Source organism: Ammospiza nelsoni, chromosome 1, assembly GCF_027579445.1.
Source record: "Ammospiza nelsoni isolate bAmmNel1 chromosome 1, bAmmNel1.pri, whole genome shotgun sequence".
Lineage (NCBI taxonomy): Eukaryota > Metazoa > Chordata > Aves > Passeriformes > Passerellidae > Ammospiza > Ammospiza nelsoni.
The window spans coordinates 120,051,168-120,069,303 of NC_080633.1; the positions used below are offsets into that span (position 1 = coordinate 120,051,168).

At 36.6% G+C, this 18,136-nt stretch overlaps 1 protein-coding gene across 2 annotated transcripts in view; it reads left to right on the plus strand.

The window, feature by feature from the left end:
• Positions 1 to 18,136, plus strand: part of PREX2 (phosphatidylinositol-3,4,5-trisphosphate dependent Rac exchange factor 2) — a 171,511-nt gene that overhangs the window by 100,808 nt on the left and 52,567 nt on the right. For both annotated transcript variants that reach the window (XM_059490731.1, XM_059490739.1), the window contains 7 exons: positions 2,247 to 2,426; positions 5,139 to 5,233; positions 7,195 to 7,277; positions 7,611 to 7,701; positions 8,916 to 9,044; positions 13,911 to 13,952; positions 16,592 to 16,809. In XM_059490731.1, coding sequence (XP_059346714.1) covers positions 2,247 to 2,426; positions 5,139 to 5,233; positions 7,195 to 7,277; positions 7,611 to 7,701; positions 8,916 to 9,044; positions 13,911 to 13,952; positions 16,592 to 16,809 — 838 coding nt within the window. The remainder of the gene's footprint in view (positions 1 to 2,246; positions 2,427 to 5,138; positions 5,234 to 7,194; positions 7,278 to 7,610; positions 7,702 to 8,915; positions 9,045 to 13,910; positions 13,953 to 16,591; positions 16,810 to 18,136) is intronic.

Genomic DNA, 18,136 nt, shown 5'->3' on the forward strand with positions numbered 1-18,136 from the left:
CAGGTTTTGTTTGTCAGGGTTGTGTTGACTTGGGTTGCACATAGGAGTAATTCCACAGGAGAGGATTTTTTTTTAAGATTTAAGTTTCCGTGTTTCATTGAAATATTCTTCATAGAGACTCTCTAGCTGTTAGTTACTATTCACTCGTGGTTCTTTGACAGCTAGATATCTAAGGTAATTTTGTTTGGTCTAGGCCCATCTCTGAAGAAAATGTATTGTGCATGTGTTGTGTTTAAGAAGAAAAACAAAAGTATATTTAAGCAAGATTGTTGGGGAGGACATATATCCAGGTTTTTATTTTAAACTCCCTGGAGTGAGTTTATTAGAGCACATCAGTGACTTCAGTAACTACTTTCTCCAGGACTTGGTAATCCAAAGTTCCATCTTTCGCTCGTGATAGTTCAGCAAAAAAATTTTCCTTAGAAGAAGAGCCTGCCTGCTGAGAGAAATGGAAAAGCCCCCTTAGGACAAGATCCAGCTACCTTAATCAGTCTTTTACTGAGCTCTTGGCAGCAGTGACTAAACAGTCACATAAAAGAAGGGGCTATAATAGTCTGTCTGTGTCTTGACAAATAATTACTCAGGGGAAGATATTTTCAGGAGCTGAAATTGCAGTTCATTATACTTGTTTCTTAATCTTGATTATTTTCTTGCAACAACAAAATCCCCGAGAAGTTACTAGAATTAACTTTTATTTTTAAGTGGATGAGAGTGGGAGCACAAGAAGAAGCAAAAGTATAGATTTATCTTTGTCCTTATCTCATCTTTCAACAAGCAGAACTAGATGGTCTTTTTGAAATCAACCTTTTGGTTTAAGAGCAGTGTTAGAATTTCTGCCATGAATTTGTCTAATCTTTTTTTGAACCCCTTAGATATTTCTTACTAAGAAAATAAGTTTTACAGGTATGAAGAACTGATTTCCTATGGTTTCTGCTTCCATAACACATTTATTTTAGGACAAGTTCAAAAACACATATGCTCTAGCATGACATTTACACTGAACGCTGATGTAAAATATGAGTCCCATCTCTCTTCCTGTACTCATGGAATTATGCTTGTCAGTGACTGGAAAGAACTGAGTTGTGATTTCATACTGCTATGAAGTGTTAGGGCATAATGTAGCCCAAAAGAAATCAGTCTATTGGAGGGGTGAGTTTAAATTCTGGTGAAATTATACCTTTAGTATAATTTTTCTGGATTCTAGTTGCAGTTCAGATCAGTATCTTTAACTGTGTGTGGGATAAAATCTGTCTATTCCCATCAGTGGGGAGAATTTCATGTAAGAAGATCTAACCTACTTTTGAATCCTACCATGTAGTTGGTAAGAAAGTTTGCCAGTTGACCATTCTGACAGTTTCTTCAATAAAACTCTGTGATTATTTCTAAGTAGTTCAAAGCAAAAATGAAAGTTTAGTTCAGTGTTCTCTGATTTCACGTAGTTAGCAAGTAGTTTTTGCAAGAAAAATGCTACTTTTGAAATCCCAACATTAATTTGAAAATGTGATTTTAATGGAGTGTTTGAGCAATAGGAATTAAAGGACAATTGCCCATTATTGCTGTTCTGATCTTGAAAGTAAATTAGAGCATCTCAGTATGAATTAATCATCCAAGAATATGAATTTTTCACTGCCAGTATTTCTGCATGTTCTAAAAGTAGCAATCTGCACTGTTCTCTCTTCTTGGCTGGATGTCACTTTTGTGCTCGTCACAGACGCCTGTATATTAATCATCAGTTTTACTAGTGATAATGGCTCAGACACTTTGAATGTCACGAAGTACACAGAGATGTTAATAAAGATCATTAAAATGCCCTAGTAGAATAGTTTGTGGTGCACACTGGCATGTCTTGTACAGTGTTAACTGGGAAAATACATGCTTTGCACAGACATACAGTTACTTTCATTTGTTTTCTTGATTTGTGCTAAGTGCAGGATTCATATTTAAAAATAGTTATGTTAATATGCAGTTTGACCCCAAGTGTCCAAGAATGTGCTGTATTTCTTCTCCAGCTGGAATCATTGCTTTCAAACATGATGAAGTATTTGGTAAGGTTAGTGGGTTTCACTGTTAGACTTTCTGACAACAGAATGTGTCAGTTCCTTCCCTTGTTTCAAATAGATATTGACTGAATTAAGATATTCCCTTCACATATTATAGAATTGGAGGATGCTGATGATAAGTGTTGTCTGGTTGCTAGCTCACTTTTGAAAAACATGAATTTGCCTTTATTTTTGTGTGTTTCACAGCCTTCTTTCTTCAATAACATATTCTCCCAAATCTGAACGCAAAACACCTGAGCCTTTAATACCAGCAGACAGTGATAATGAAAAGGGGGAAAGGAATGGGAAGAAAGTCTGTTTCAGTGTAACAGGTGATGAGCAAGAAGATTCTGGTCATGATACCATCAGTAACAGGGATTCTTACAGGTAACTTTATTATTAATATTTTTATTTTTCAACTGAATCAAACATGGAAGCTTGTAAAATATCAAGTGGTTATGAAGATGACTAGAATATGATTCTGACATTATTAATGGAGGAGTAACTAGCCTCAGATGTGTGAAGTAAAGTCTTATGAATACAGATTAGTTATTATATCTTAGTTGCCCAAATCTGGATAGGATATCACAACCAAAGATGTAAAACCTTACTTTAGATTACTTGTCTTACATAAACTAGAAATGACTGGTTATTATGTCCCCAACAACAAACAAAATATCTACCATGGAAAGCAACTGTTCTTTCTGATCTAAAGAAAAATATAGTATTTATCAACATATATTTCTCACCTTCTTTCACTCTAAATACTGTAGCATCAACTCACCTCTGGAATTTGAAATGCGTACTGTGAATGTGAAGATTAATAATTTTGAAAAGGAGTAATTATAGCAAGTATAGTTCTTATATAGAGGATACTCTCTTGCTTAGAGAAAATTGGCTAATGATATAAAAATGAAATTCAAATTTTAGCTGCAAGTAAAATGAGAGTTCATTATTTGTTCAGTATCATTATCATGCTCAGAAATTAGAATCTCAGTAGGTTTATCATTCTTCTACAGAACTCTGTGTTGCTGAGATCTCTTCCCTAAGCTGTATTTGATTACTGCAGCCTGGTAGATATGAACTCCTCATCAGAGTAGAAAGAGGACTACACAGATGTAAACACAGAGATAGCTTGCACAGAATAAGTTCATTTTGTTCTTACCATGGTGAACATACAGGCAAAGTTCTTGGTCCAGCAGAAGCACATTTAGAGTTTGCTGCATGTTCACGATGTGTCAAACTGACTGTTCAGAGCTGTTGCAGTGGTGTGTGCTTGCTCCTGTTGAGAGGTTTCACAGCTGGCACAGGATTTGTATGTGGAGAAAGAAGGTGTGACCCAGGACATGAGTGTCTCTTTGTTCAAAACATTTTCTTTATTCTGATTCCTCTGCTTTACAGTCCATTCTGGCTGTGTAGGAATAATACAACCTAGGGTTCCATATGCAGAACAATCATAAAATTTGTGCATTAAAGACAAGTCTTGGAGTGAGATTAGAATGTTTTTTTCTTTGCTTAAATAATTGTATTAGTCAATACTTAAAAATCTCCAGCTCTCATAATGCCACAGTGGTTATTATTGGAACTGTTTGGCTAATTTCAGCCATTATAATGCTCTCATTTTGTGTAGAGTCTCCTTCTAAACCTTAGAATACAACACAAAAATCATGCAGAATGATACAGCAAATGCATCTAATCTGTTTCTCATTTTCCTGTGTTTTATTTTCTCATGCTTTGCACAACCCAGTTTTAATTAACCTTCATCTCCCCTTTGGAGACTTTAATAAGTGAATAGAGTTAGTTAGAAAACATTTCTTAATATCCAGCCAGAAATTTTTAATACTCCTTGGGACTGTTCACCCACTATTAGGAACATGTTGTTACTGATGTCTTTTCATCTACTTAATGGTTATGATTGTAATTACATCATATTGCTTCATTTAAAAGTTTAACTCCTTCACTTACCTCGTTGACTACAGGTCCAAAACATGTACATTAGCCAGGAAATGTAAGTCACTCTCCCTAAATTAGTGAAAAGTCACTTCTGTATCTACACAAATAAAGAGAACACATAGGGACCACATGTATAACTGCAGTGTTATTTTAAGAATGGACATGTTAATCTTGGTAAGTGGGTACACCCAACTAATAAAACAAGACCCATAGCATTATGTATGAACCTCCCTTAGGTACACTTTTACATTATCTTACATTCACTTGGGTTTTTAAGACTCCCTCTGCTGGATAATTACTTAAGCATCTCCTGCATTGAAACAAAATGATTTTCATATGGCTAAACAACTCTGAAGACTTTGAATTCAGATATATCTTCATAGGATTTTTAGTACAAAAGTCTGTATTTCACTCTGGTTTTGCTGCAGGAGTAGGTATATCTCCATGTATTTTCTGTACAGAACAAATTTTTTTTGAGAGAAAAGAGCAGGAAAAAATGACAAATTAAAATCCCAAAATCTCCCTATTAGACCAATGTGGGTGAGATTTCATATGCATAGAAGTTTTGACTGAAGCCACAGATGTAAATATCTATACATCTCTAAAAAAAGGAACAGCTGGAAGAGATGGGATCATGAACTGTTTTGGCTGACAAGGAAAAATAGTTTGTAATTTCAGTTTCACTGCTACTCAAATGGATCCAATCTCTTGTAAACCCACAGTGAGACTCTTGTTATGCAAGTTGTAAAGACTCAATGTTTGTATTAGCCGTGCACCAGGAGAAAATGTGAAGTAAATAAAACATTTGAGGCCACAGATTCAAAAACTACCACCCATTCAAGAAAAGTTGGTTGTTTTGCATTCAAAGTCTGTATTACTATTCTGCAAGTACTTGTTCACAGGTAAGGGGAAGGGAGATAATTGAAGCATCTATTTTGGGAATCCGGTCTCCTGAGTCTTAGCAGGACTGCAGATTAAAAGAAAGTCTAAGCACAGGGACCTTCATTGTGTATAAAGAATTACACAGACCATCTCATCATTAAATTTAGGATGGGAAGGGGAAAGAATTTCCATAACTTTTTTTACAAAGCCTGTGTTAAAGGACATAGCTTTATTTATTTTTTTGTTTTGTGTTTTATTTTCTAGTGACTGCAACAGCAATAGGAACTCCATTGCCTCTTTCACCAGCATTTGTAGCAGTCAGTGCAGTTCTTATTTTCACAGTGATGAAATGGATTCAGGTATGTTTAGAAAATTCATCTATGAATCTGTCTTCTTTTCCTTTTATTAAATTTTATTATTTTCATTCGCCAGGCAGTTTTATTGTTTTCATTTTAAAAATCACATCCTCCTTAGCAATAGAAGCTCATAATTTTGCTTCTACCTAGCAAGTGCTTCACTTAGGAATCCTTCTGTAAAAGAGAGCCAACATTCCATTATGTCTGTGAATAGGCTGTATTAGAGCTCCTGGAGTCCTGTTTTTCATGTCTTGGGAGTGCACTGTGTTGCACAGAGTGAGGAGCATTTTAGGTGAGTGTGGAATGCTCTCCTGGCCAGTGTCAGCACCTAGGCAGCAGGATATGGCTCTGTGTGTGTTCATAGGAAGGAATGTGAGACCACATAGGAGCACGTTCTTGTTTATGCCTCGACAAATTGCATTTAAGTAATTGCAGCTGCTAATAGGAATGGGATGGAATTTAACTGCATGGAGAAGGAGGTCATATACTCAGGGACTAATAATTAAAAAAATATTTGCTCTAAGCTGGGAGTTTATCATTTGGGAATGATGTAGGGAAAGAAAAAACTGAGTATATTATGAATATGACCCCCCAGTGAGGCCTGGCCATACCTTTTATTGTTCATGGTACCGGGAGAGATATTTTCAGTTGAACAGGAAAATATTAAGACATTATGCAAGGTATCTGAGATACCTTGTGAATTATGCAGCATAATGTGAATAAGACAGAATTTCATTTCCAGAAATGATACATACTTAGACAGCAAAGCTAATACAGAGGAAAGGATGAATGACATAATAATTGTTAATAAAAGAGGAGAGACCCAGGGTCCATATCTTCAGCTTAAGATAAGAATGAGCTGATATAGTCTTGTGTAGCCTCAAGCTGATGCCTAAAAGAACATGTGTTGGCTAGCCAAGCACAGATGCAGTGACAAATACTGCTGCTCAGGGAAACTCACACTCTCTGCTGGCTTAATTTTCAGCTGGTTCCAAAGCTAACCTGGTCAACTCCAGACCAGGGGTTTTAGGTACTGTGCTCTCTTGCAATTTAAATCCTGTGAAGAAGTATAATGGTTGTAAGGACTAGAGGAGCTAAAAAAAATCAAGGACAAAAAAGTGCCGTAAAGTGTTTCACTGACATAAGAAAAATGAGTCTAGATTAACCTTGAATAAATTTGAATAATAAATTATCAAGTGGCTACTTCTTGTCTGTAACCAATATCAGGGAGGAAAACCAGTTTTAAGCTCAATTTTTCAACCTTTTTTGAAAGAGTTCAAGGTATGTTGCCTGTTGTCTGAAAGAGCAAGTGACAGGGCAGTGACCTAAAAGAGTCCTTGTCCTTCACACTTTCTTAGGAGATGATGTGCTTTGTGCTGCTAAAAGCTTCATGTCAAATCATTTGGGTGCTGTATTTTTGCTGAATTACTGAAATCTCAGAACCATTCAGTTAGCAAGAGCATTAGGACTGTGAATTATCTGTAGAGTCCTTATAAAAACTTCACACTGAATGCATTTCAGTGACTTTGTGGTCTGCTGTGTTAGGTTCACACTACTTGGCCCTTTAGTCTGGAGTTCTAGTTCTAGTATGTTCTCTAGAAGAGAAGAATGTTCTAGAAGAGAAGAATGTTCTAGAAGAGAAGAATTGTGTGTTCTGGTCACAGAGCTGTTGAGGTTTCAAGGGACCTTTTAGGATGATCTGTTCTAGTCTCCTCCTCAAGCAGGCTCATCTAGAGCAGGTCTTCCAGAACCATGACCAGTTGGGTTTTGAATATGGTCCTTTCTTTAAGAACTATTTCTGTATTATTGGGTAACTAATAAATGCAAAATATGTAGGGAGAACAGTTACTATAGTCCTGACAGTGTTAGCATCAGACTGTGCAAAGCAGATTATCTAAGCTGCAAAGATTTTGGAAAACATGCTGAAGCTTCTAAACAGTTTCTCATTTTAAAATATTTTTCAGGGGATGAGCTTCCCATAAGTGTTCGAATCTCCCATGATAAACAGGACAAGCTCCATAGCTGCTTGGAGCATCTCTTTGGTCAAGTATGAGATTATTTTTCTTCGCTTTGACATTGATGTCTGTGCTTGAGCTAAAATGTCTTTAGAAAATACTTCTTCTTTTTAATTTTCCTTCCCACTGTTTACTGAGATGGTATGTATTTACTCATTTTCCCTCAGTTTTCTGTAAATAGTCCAAAACTGCAAATTAAACAGGCCCTTAAATTTAGTCTAACATTCTTTAGTTTGTTACTTTAACTAGAGCCATTAGGTAAGAAAAAATCCAAAGTTGGTCGTCAGGAGCCCACATTTCTTACAGAAAGAATTTCTAATTGTTGCTGAAAAAGCATCTTTCTCACAGAACCTTGATCCCAACAGGTCGATTCAATCGTCAATCTTTTGAAAGGACCAGCTGTGATGAGGGCCTTTGAGCAGACAAAGTACTTCACACCAGGTCGAGGCCTCCAAGGTAACATTTAATTCCAGCTATGAGAATGAAAAGGCAGCTTGAGGGGTCCATGGCAATGGCTGTCCACTCCTTGAGCTGGTGTTAAAGGACTGATTTTGCTTAATCTTGGTATATTCTGCAATAACTGATTATTGAAGGTTATTTTAAATAGATATTAATTCTTGGTTGAAAACTGACTCCTTATGTTTTATTGCATAATGTAGGAAAACATTTCAAATTCAACTGAATTTTAGACTCTGAACTGACTGTTGTATTGCTGAGGATTTTGCAGCAAGAAGCAGTGTTGTTAATATTGCAGGTGTTTTTAACATATTTTTGTCACAACTACTGAAGCCATTCCTGATCTGTTTTATTACTAATACCATATTTTTATTATTTTTGTAGTTATATTATGTTTGAAGTTGATTTATAAATAGTTTGTGATTTATAGTCACAGCAATATTATGCCAAATATATACTTATGTAAATATTGCTGATTGCTTAAAAAGAAATATCCTGTATGTAAATTCAGGCACTCTACTACCACTTGTATGGTTGCTTAAGTCTAAAGGTGTGAATAAGCATCAGGTGGTGGTCTTAAGTATGAAAAAGAGAAAGGACTTCTTTCAGTAGACTGAGTTTAAAAAAAAAAGGAAGTTAAATGGGAACCTGAATGTTTTATTAATGTCACTAGTAAAGTGTGTTGATTCCACACGTCTTTTAGCAAAGAATACTGGTTTTAGGTGGTCAGAGAGTTTTTACCGCAATTATGAGGTTTTACAAGGCCTGAATTTACTACCTGCTAAATGAATTTGCATGAACGAACATATAACTTTCTTTTATATTTTTTCTTTCTTTTTTTGGGTGAGTTTTTTGTTGGTTTGTTTGGGTTTTTTTTGTTTTTGTTTTGTTTTTTTTTAGTAAGTAATTTTGGTTCCAATTTAATTTTCTGATTGAAACAATTTTGCCTCTGAAAGTTCCAGCGTCCCACTTACCATGCACCTTTTGTGTTATGTACCTGCTTCAGAAAGAATCATGTCTGGGGATGCTGCTGACTCTCTCTCTAGACTTGAGCAGGGAGCTCAGATGACTGTTAGATCTGTCACCCTAGCTTTAACTAGAGTTAAATAAGTTGCCAGCTCCTTCAGCAGTGAAAACTTTTAGGAAACAAAATGTCTTACTGTGTCTTTCTCAGGAGGCTTAAGCAGAAAAATACTATTTTTGTCCCTGCTTAGAGTTTCAGCAAGAAATGGAACCAAAGCTCAGCTGTCCAAAGAGGCTGCGACTCCACATTAAGCAAGACCCTTGGAACCTCCCCAGCAGCGTCCGGGGCCTGGCCCAGAATATCAGGAAATTTGTTGAAGGTTAGTAACAACCTGATCCTAAATAATCACTTCATTTATGATACAGAAGGGAAGGGAAGGGGAGAGGAGAGGTGCAACTGCTTCCTGCTGCTTCTAGGCAGGATTTGTGGAACACAGTGTAGTTATAGACAGGTTGTACTCTCAATAACAAGGTTAGTGGAGTTTATCTCAGCTGTCTTGTACTTAGCCTGTTGGCTTTAGATACTGAAGAGAAAATAGTCTTCTGAAGAGAAAATACTCTTCTGACAAATGGAAACTGAGGAACTGTATGTTGGATGTGCTAGGTTTTTCAGTGGGCTTGTCTGATTTATCACAGAACGTCGTGGGGCTGATCCACCAGAATGAGGCTTTTGTTGAAATTAAACTATTTTTTTCCCCACTGTCTTAACTGGAGAGATAAAATCTCTGCAGCTTTTGTCCTGTACCTTGGTCTTCTCTGTGCTTTTCTGGAGTCATTATCTCTCCTTCTGCTGTAAAGCCATGGTTTTCATTCAATCCATCCCAACTGGTGGATGGACTCCTCCTCTGCCTCGCTTCCACCACTGTGGAGAAGTTACCAAGTACTCTGCTTCTCTTCATCACCAAGTAACAGTGTGAGCTGAGGTTTAGGTTTTCTCTCATGTCTTGGTAAGAAAGTAACTGCCTTTTCCCTCCAGAATATCTCACCTTTGATTCCTGCTTTATTTCCTGTGCTGCTTGATAAAGAAACAAAGATTTAAAATTATTTTTATAAAAATGCCTATGCTAGGATTCTGTGTGGGAACAAAAACTTAGGACTAGCTTTAAATTATTTGTGTGTATGTGTTTAGCTACTTCTGTTTGTGGGCTAGTTGCTACAGCGTCCCTTAAAAAAACTGTTAAATATCAGACCAATGGGATAGAACTTTGTGATAAGTTTTGTTATTATAAACTTTCAAAAGCCAACCAGCCAAACAAAGCAAACTCTTCCCTGTCTGACTTGCCATTTCTGATTTGAGATACATCATGTTTTCACACCCTGGGTTAGAAAATTATAAAAACAACCACATAAATGTCTCCTTTATGAAGTCAATCACAATGGGTTGACTCTCTAATACCAGGAATACTTTTAGTTTAATGGTGGCTGTCACTGAGTGAAAAATTAATAAATAGTTTAAATAGTTTTGAATCCCTTTTTTTTCTACAGGTCCTTCTGCAGCTTAAACTGAAGTATTTTCAAGTATTAATCAGGGTTTCTTTCAAAGTTGAGGAGGAAGGGAAATGTGTTGTGAACAGTCCTTCCTTGGCCCCTTTCAGAAGCTAAGCTTACCAGATCATTTTCCCAAAACTTGTTTGCCCATGAATAGAATTAGTAGACCTAACCCATTTGAGCAGTGGTCATATACCCTAAATATTGAGCTGAGATTATTCAAAATCTTGTGGGAGAGTTCATCAAATCCAAATTATTTACTGTCTCTTTCTACTATAAAAAATATTTTTACTGTATTCAGCTCAGTACTGAGAAACAACCAGCAGCTGGATTTAACTGAAATCAGGTGAACAAGAAGCAGCGTTCACAATGTTTTTAACAGCTCCGTTTTCCCTTTGTATCTTCATTTCTTGATTTCTTCCTTCTGTCTTGCCATCATACACTGTGTTCACAGCTGGTCTGGGTACCTCGGAGAGCCAGCAGTACTGCCCTGAGCTATTTATGGCTGGAAACCTAAGACATGGCACAGAGACTCATCTCCCCATTTCCTCTCTTATTCACTTGATTTAGAAAAAACTCCAAAGGTGCCACCTGATATGACTGTTTAGCTGGTCTTATGAGAACAAGTTGAACAATGTCTTGGGATTTTAGAAGAATCTTCCTGTTTGTTTGTGAGTAAAAGACAATATGTCAGTAATTAAGGAAAACAGGTACATTTTGCTCTTCTAAGAGGAAGTAGTCAAAGGAGACCACAGATACAACTTCACTCACTGTGGGCAAAAAAATGTAATTAAAACTTCCATTTGTTATAATAATACTTAACCATTATTGCTCAGTGCTAAAGTAAGGATGAATCCAATAAATTCATCTCCTTATTGAAAACTGACTCATTTTTCTTTTTATAGATGTATCACAGGATATTTTAGTTTTTTTATTCATTGTTCTGTTGCATTGCATAATGTATTCAGAATGTATTAGATTCGATTGATTAGTGCATTAAAGCAGGAGACATGGGAGCCTCACAAAGATGATATGTTTTAAGTCCTAGATACTAAATTCCTTATATTTACTTTGTTTAATAAATATAATGAAATGGGAAAATTCAGAATGCCTTGAGGATGATTGCTCTGGTCTGTCAGTTTTCTGTTTATTAGTGTTTAAATTCAGAGAACTACTAAAAAATCCATGAAGGTTTGCACAGATTGAAAAAAAACAAAAACAAACAAAACAGAAACAAACCAACCAAGCCTTCCTTGACAGTAAAATTAAAATATAGCTGGACCTTGCTTTGTCTCATTTCATTTGACTTTATCATATCATTACAGAAAGAAAAAACTTCAATGGTTACAGTAAAAGTCCAGCCTAGAATGCTGATCTAGTTGCTAGCATTAAAGAGTTCTCTGAAGAAATGTGCAGGTTCTAGGAGGATTTATCTGGAGCTAAGTAACTAAAGAAAAGAATTAAGTTGTTTCTTGGATTGACTGGGCCTAATAAATTGTTAAACCGATAAAGCTAAAGATAAGTTGTTGGCACAGGCAGATCTTCGAAGGTGAAGTACTTGATTTTGGTGGGGAGGGCAGCAGTCAGGGCAGGGATTGGACAGGCACCAAACAGAGGAAGAATAATGTAAGTACTTGATTGTGAATCTGTGTGAGACATGTAACACAAGAATCAGAAAGCACAGGAGGAAAAGACTGGAGTAGGAACCAGGAAAACGAACAAGATGGAGGGAAAGAAAGGGACTCAACAACAGAAGGGTGTAAGCAAAATAAAGAGAAGGAAACATTTCTGAAGTTGCTTTTTGCTGCAGAAAAAATCAGAAAGATTTTTGATCAAAGGAAGAGATGTTCTGGAGCAAGTCAGATTTCTAGCCAGCTAGTCATGTAACTACATGAGGAAGTGCAGTTGTTTTTCTAGCACTGTAATTTTAAGTTTAAACAGGAAATATGATGCAATTGAGAAAGTTCTCGTCTATTTTAAATTAGGAGTGAGGTATGACAGAGCCTTTCGGTTTATGAAGGTATAAAAAGTGTATTTCAATTTAAATAATAAACAGTGCAGTGCAATATCTGTATTTTTGAAACATTTTCAGGTGTGAAAAACAAAATAAAACTAAAATCTAGCCTTCCCTGGCAAAGGTCCGAATAGCAGGATAACATGGGTTTTATTTTTTAGTGAAGTACAAAAGAATATTTAAAAATAAAAGAAACTGAAGGTATCTTGCATTACAAATCAGAATATAAGAGAAACTGCTAGGGAGTTATTCCTTTCCATACACCATGTAGCAAGAAGGAGTGAGAGCTTTCATAGCATTTGGTATTTGTTGAAAAGCAAATGATTGACATCCAAGGTTCACTTTTAACCCCAGGTAAGTAGACAAATCATCTAAAAATACTCTTTTGCCTGTGGGAATATTTTGAAGCACAGAAGACTTATAGCAGTGATAAAAGGGAGTTGCAGTGTCCTGTGATTTCCCCATAAGCAGGAAATCATTATTTATAGATGCCTCAAATTCTTCTGAATACAGAGATCCAACAAATCTTGTGTAAAACAAGCTGCAAGTAATAGCCTGGATGTATCTCAGTTATTCAGATAAAAGTTGTATTTTCCCACAGTCTCTTTTCAGTTACTAAGTTATGGTTGGACTCCAAGATGCCAGGTTATAAATCTCTGTAAGAGGTTGTGTTTTCTTTTTCAAAAGACATTGGGAGTTGGTATTTGAGAAACTGTGGCAGTAACAGTGTAGGGTGAAATACATTATCAAATTATATTTTTGTACATATAGCAAATTTCAGCCCTGCTTGTGCACTGAGCAGGGCTTTGAATAGGACTGCAGAGAAACTTGGCTGTGGGAAAGAAGGTTTGGAAAGATGTGAAAAAATGTGAAGTAGTGTTGTGTTCCTCCAGGTAGTGCCTGTAGGACAAGTGATGTGCTGCAAGTTTGGCACTCTATAAGGTTATGGCACATTTTAACCTTCCTGTATCTTGCAGCACAGGTTAACATATTTAAATTTGTGCTCTGGTACATAAGATGCCCTTCCTTCAGCCTGCCTGCAGCCTTTGAAAAGAAGCCCCCTTCAAGGAAAAAATAAAAGGTCGGGGGGGAAGTGCAGAGATAAACCCACATTTTTGCCTGTGTAAATTAAGATTTTTTTTTTATTTGTACTTTTTTATTTCATAGATTGTTAAGTGAAAAGACATTTTTGAAGCAAAAATAAAATCCTGAAGGCTGGAAGCAAAGTGAAAATGCTGATGTATTTTTCCTAAAGGCTTTAGTACACATTAAAATAGGGATAATTTGAGATTTTTGGGTATGAACAAAAGAGTACAAGAGAAGGAGAAGAAAGAATTAGGATAATGTGAGAATCAGTGAAAACTAATCTTGTTTTTCAAAGTTTTGGGGCTGGAATTCATCATGTATGGACTTGGTCTGGCCAGCTGCTCCACATGTGCTCTGAGATAGCAGCTGCCTTTTTGTGTGTCTTTCTCAGTGCTTTTGATTGTTATCAGTTTTTATCAAGCCATATGTACAATCAAGTGAAGTTGAGACTCATTACTGTTTTGTAGGTATGAATCAGCATTGCCTAGAAAGAAGCTGGAGTTAAGCTGGTATGAAATGAGAAACTGCAAATGCAATATTGTGTGGATGAAAACACTTTTAACCATTACCTGACAATATTTTCTTCTTTTTCTTTAAGAGGTGAAGGCACGAATACTCTTGGCACTTCTGGAATATACAGGTAATTTTGCTTGTTTGGGAGGGAGGGAAGTCAATGTGGATGGTGTTGAGATAATTTTTGCCTTTGAACAGAAATACTCTGTTTACATTAAGGGGGAAAATGCCAGATATGATAAAACCTGATAATCAGCAACTTCAGCCCACTGCTTAGAGTAAGGATTTCTGACGAATGCAGCTTCAGATATTTTTAACAAACGCTGCACATTCTTTTTTTCTTTTTTTTTTTCTTTCAATGCAAAATACCTTATCTGGTCACTTACTCTAGATCTTGGCAGATAAAGCAATAACTAAACACTCAGCTTTAGCACAGTGTCTCAGCTGTCTTTCTTCTTTGGGCGTTTCGTTATTTGCTGTTTTTCTTTTCATTCCCATCTGTTTCCAGATTTATATTGCTATTTTAACCTGTGCCTTTCCTTTTATCTATTTTTAGAGAATATTTAAATTCCTTCTTTCTGGAAGGACTCTGATTATTCTCTGTATTAATTCTACTATCATGCCATACAGCATACAGCTTAAAATACACAAAATAGGGATGTGTGTCTGCAAAATTATTGTCACTGAATCGGTATTTAAAAAATAATATCTATGGCACAAGTTTCTATAGGTGCCTAAATGTTTGAGTAGGCAGTCCAGTTTAACTGGAAAAGCTCATTATTTTGGCCATATTACAGCACTACATTAATGTGTGATTTAATTATTATTATGACACACAAAAGCAATTTTATAAAGGGGATTATAATCTTTCTTTGTTGTCAGATTTCTTCAAAATATTAGAAAAGTTTTTAGTAAAATAAGAAGTGAGTTGAGAAAATGTCCCAGACTTGATTTTTTAGAAGTAGTTTTCCCTATTTATGTTGTTTTATAACTTGGTAAACTCTCTGGTTTATTTTGTGTAAAAATATTTTTGTAAAAGGACCCCAAAGTGCTCTTGTATTCAGTATCTGATGTTCAAGTAGTATTAAATGAGATTCAGAAATGTGTTTGAGACACAGGAGGACTGCTTCAGGAGCAGGAAATAGAGAGGAAGCCAGCTGCTGTTAGAAAGAAAGAGATAAAACTCAGCAAAGTGAGGACACAATGTGTGTTGGGCTCAAATCCTGAGCACTGTTGGAACATTGGGAAGTTTTTTGACTGTGGAGAAGCCAGTGGGATTTTTGAAGCTGGAGATTTGTGTAGTTTTTAAAGATGAAAATCTCTATTCTGGATTTGCACAACTTGAGAGAGATAGGTTTATTTGAACAATCAAAAAACCCCAAAAAACCCACCCAACCATAAAAAAAACCAAACCAAAACAAAAAAGCCCAACAACAAAAAACCCCAACAACAACAAAAACCATTGAGTCATAGTGCATAAACAGTAGTAATTTGGCCATTTATGGAAAATACTCCCAAGGTTCTGAGAAACTGTCAAGTAGAATAGAAATGATAGCAAAAGAGTGTTCACTGTTATCAGTAGCTGAGAAAAAAACTGAAGACGATCTCAGAGGAAAACAGACAGAATGAGGTTACTTTGAGAAATATTTGGATTCCAAAAAGCACATTTTTAAATTTGGTAGTAACTTTGTGACTACGGAATAATTTCTGCTGATTTATCCAGTCATCAGAATTCTTGTCAGCTCCATAGAAAAGTTGGAAAAGGACCTAAGCCTCTTAGAGGCAGAGCGATCTAGTAGCAAAGACAAATATTTTAGGCTTCAGAAAGACCTCTGTTTCACCTGATCTGCTTTTCTTGCTCTGAGAAAGATTAAGTCTACCTGTACCATTGTGATTGATGTTTGCCTAACAGCTTATAATGATAAAATTACTTGAAGACCTTCAGAAAAGAGGACGAGAAGGAAGCACTGAATATTTATCATCACAGTTTTGTTCTTTATTGGGAATATGTTTCCCTTTCTAATTCTTTTGACCTTTAACTAATCTAATACCTATGCCCTTCAGAATAAATTGGTGGGTTAGCTATTCCCTAATTTAAATCACCTGCTAATGTTCCATAGCTATCTACCTACAGACCTTTTCTGGACTTTCTTGGCACCATAAATCTCTGCTGTTTCCTGGATATGTGATGCAGCTCTGTACTAATTTTATAGATTCACACTCATATAAATTTTATTTGGATAGATTGTGTTCTGGTAACAATGCTGTGCTTTCCAGCAGACAGCCTTCATCTGCCCTCCCCAGCTGGTAGCTGTGGAATAGCCCAGATGATGCAGTCATGTTAAGAGCTTCTGAATGTCGTTGCTTTCTGGTGGAAAGTAAATGTTTGTGGGCCCAGCTTGCTCCCACATTGCAGCAAACAGATCTGACTTGCCTCCGTTGTCCTGTGACATTAAAAGTACATAGAATTTATGGCATGTACATCAAAATCTAAGAGAGAAACGTACATTGTTTATAAAGATATACTTTAAATTCCAGATTTTAAATGCACTCATATGCAATTTTAGTATTATAATATTTTAATGAGGAAAATGGCAAATTGGGTCACGGAGTACTATTAACTAGAGATAACATGAGACTGTAAACTTGTAAATTGTGTGACATAAAAATTGTGGGTTTTAGATAAGGAATTCCAGCCTTCCTCTAGCTTCTTTAATGTTAACTAATCTCCTGTTTAATTTTGCTTTTGGCTTTTACACCTTGCAGATAGTGAGATACAGCTGAGGCGAGACATGGTCTTCTGCCAGAGCCTGGTGGCCACAGTCTGTGCCTTTTCAGAGCAGCTGATGGTGGCCTTAAATCACATGTTTGACAACAACAAGGAGTATGAGATGGAGACCCTGGAGGCCAGCAGAAGGTGGTTGGAACAGATTGCCAGTGCTGGTCTTCTCCTTCATTTCCAGTCCCTGCTCTCTCCAAACCTGGTAAGACTCCTCATGTCTCATGCTTGGTCAGAGCCTCTTTTCGTTCCCTCAACCAGGGACATGGTTAAATAGTCTCAGATGTAAATCTGATTTTTTGTGTCCTTTTTGCTAATCTTGGTACTTAGCGGCTATTTGGAAAAGTTACCATTCCAATACTTACAGATTTGGGATCTGATACACATAATTACAGCTTGGCTATGATATGGGAACTAAGTTTTCCACAAAGACAGTATTCTGTTTGCTTTGAGTTAGCAGATAGCGAGTTTACCCTTGACTCCCCACTGCTCTGTTGTAGCTGTTCCCTGGGATTGAATGTAGTATTAGGTGATTAGCAGAACTTCATTTTGCAATTAGCAACCATACAAGATAAATAAAATACCTGCTTTGGGTAATTTTATCACCCTTTTCCATAAAAAACTATAGGTGTACTATAGTAGTTGAAGGAGTCAACGTGCTGGTCTGTTTTGCTCCTGTCACATGGAAAATCCTTGTAGCCTGTCAGAGTAATTGGAAATCGACTGTTTCTTCACAAGGCTTGGCAAAGAGCCATAGTTTAAGAAACAATTAAAAATGGGACATGGCTTTGTAATCCCTTAATCTCAGTTATCCAAAGTGCTTCTTTAGCTATTTAAGATGCTTCTCACACTAGACTGGTTCCTGCTAACTAGAGGAACTGTGAAACGGTCTGCATGGCCTTTTCCATGACAGTCTTGTCTACTTCTGCAGTTGGTTCTTAAAAATAAAACTCCATGTAAATAACAGATGATGTTCTTAATATCAAAGATGTCCTTGTCTGTCTTGGCAGCAAATTGCTGACATAAGAAACTTTAGAAGCAGGAAAAAACAATACAAATAAAGGTATTTCTAAAGCACAGTCATAAAGTCTCAGTCTATGCTATTGTTGGTGAGCCAGTGTGACCAACTACCTCACAGGCAGCTGTGGCACATGGGTTTGCAAGGGTGTGTGTAGCTTACAAACAGGTATAATCGGGGCCTCAGAGAAACAGGGGAACTCTTTATCCACATGAGGAGCATGTGAAGAGGGCACTGTCTGGGAAGCTTGGAGTCATGTCTTGAGTCCTGGATGCTTTTTGACGACGTGTAGTAGCAACAGGTGGTGCAATACTTAGAGCTCAAGAGTAAAATCCATTGGTGTCTGTCTAAAGTTTTCCTTGTGCTTTGTTGTTATGTTACCACAAAGCAATTGTTGTCTTTACAGCTCTGAGTAATGATTTTTTTTCACTGCAGATTGCAGTGATTTCCTTTGTAGTGAAAATGTCTGCTACCCAACTATTTTCACATAATCAGATATCTGCAATATGCACTG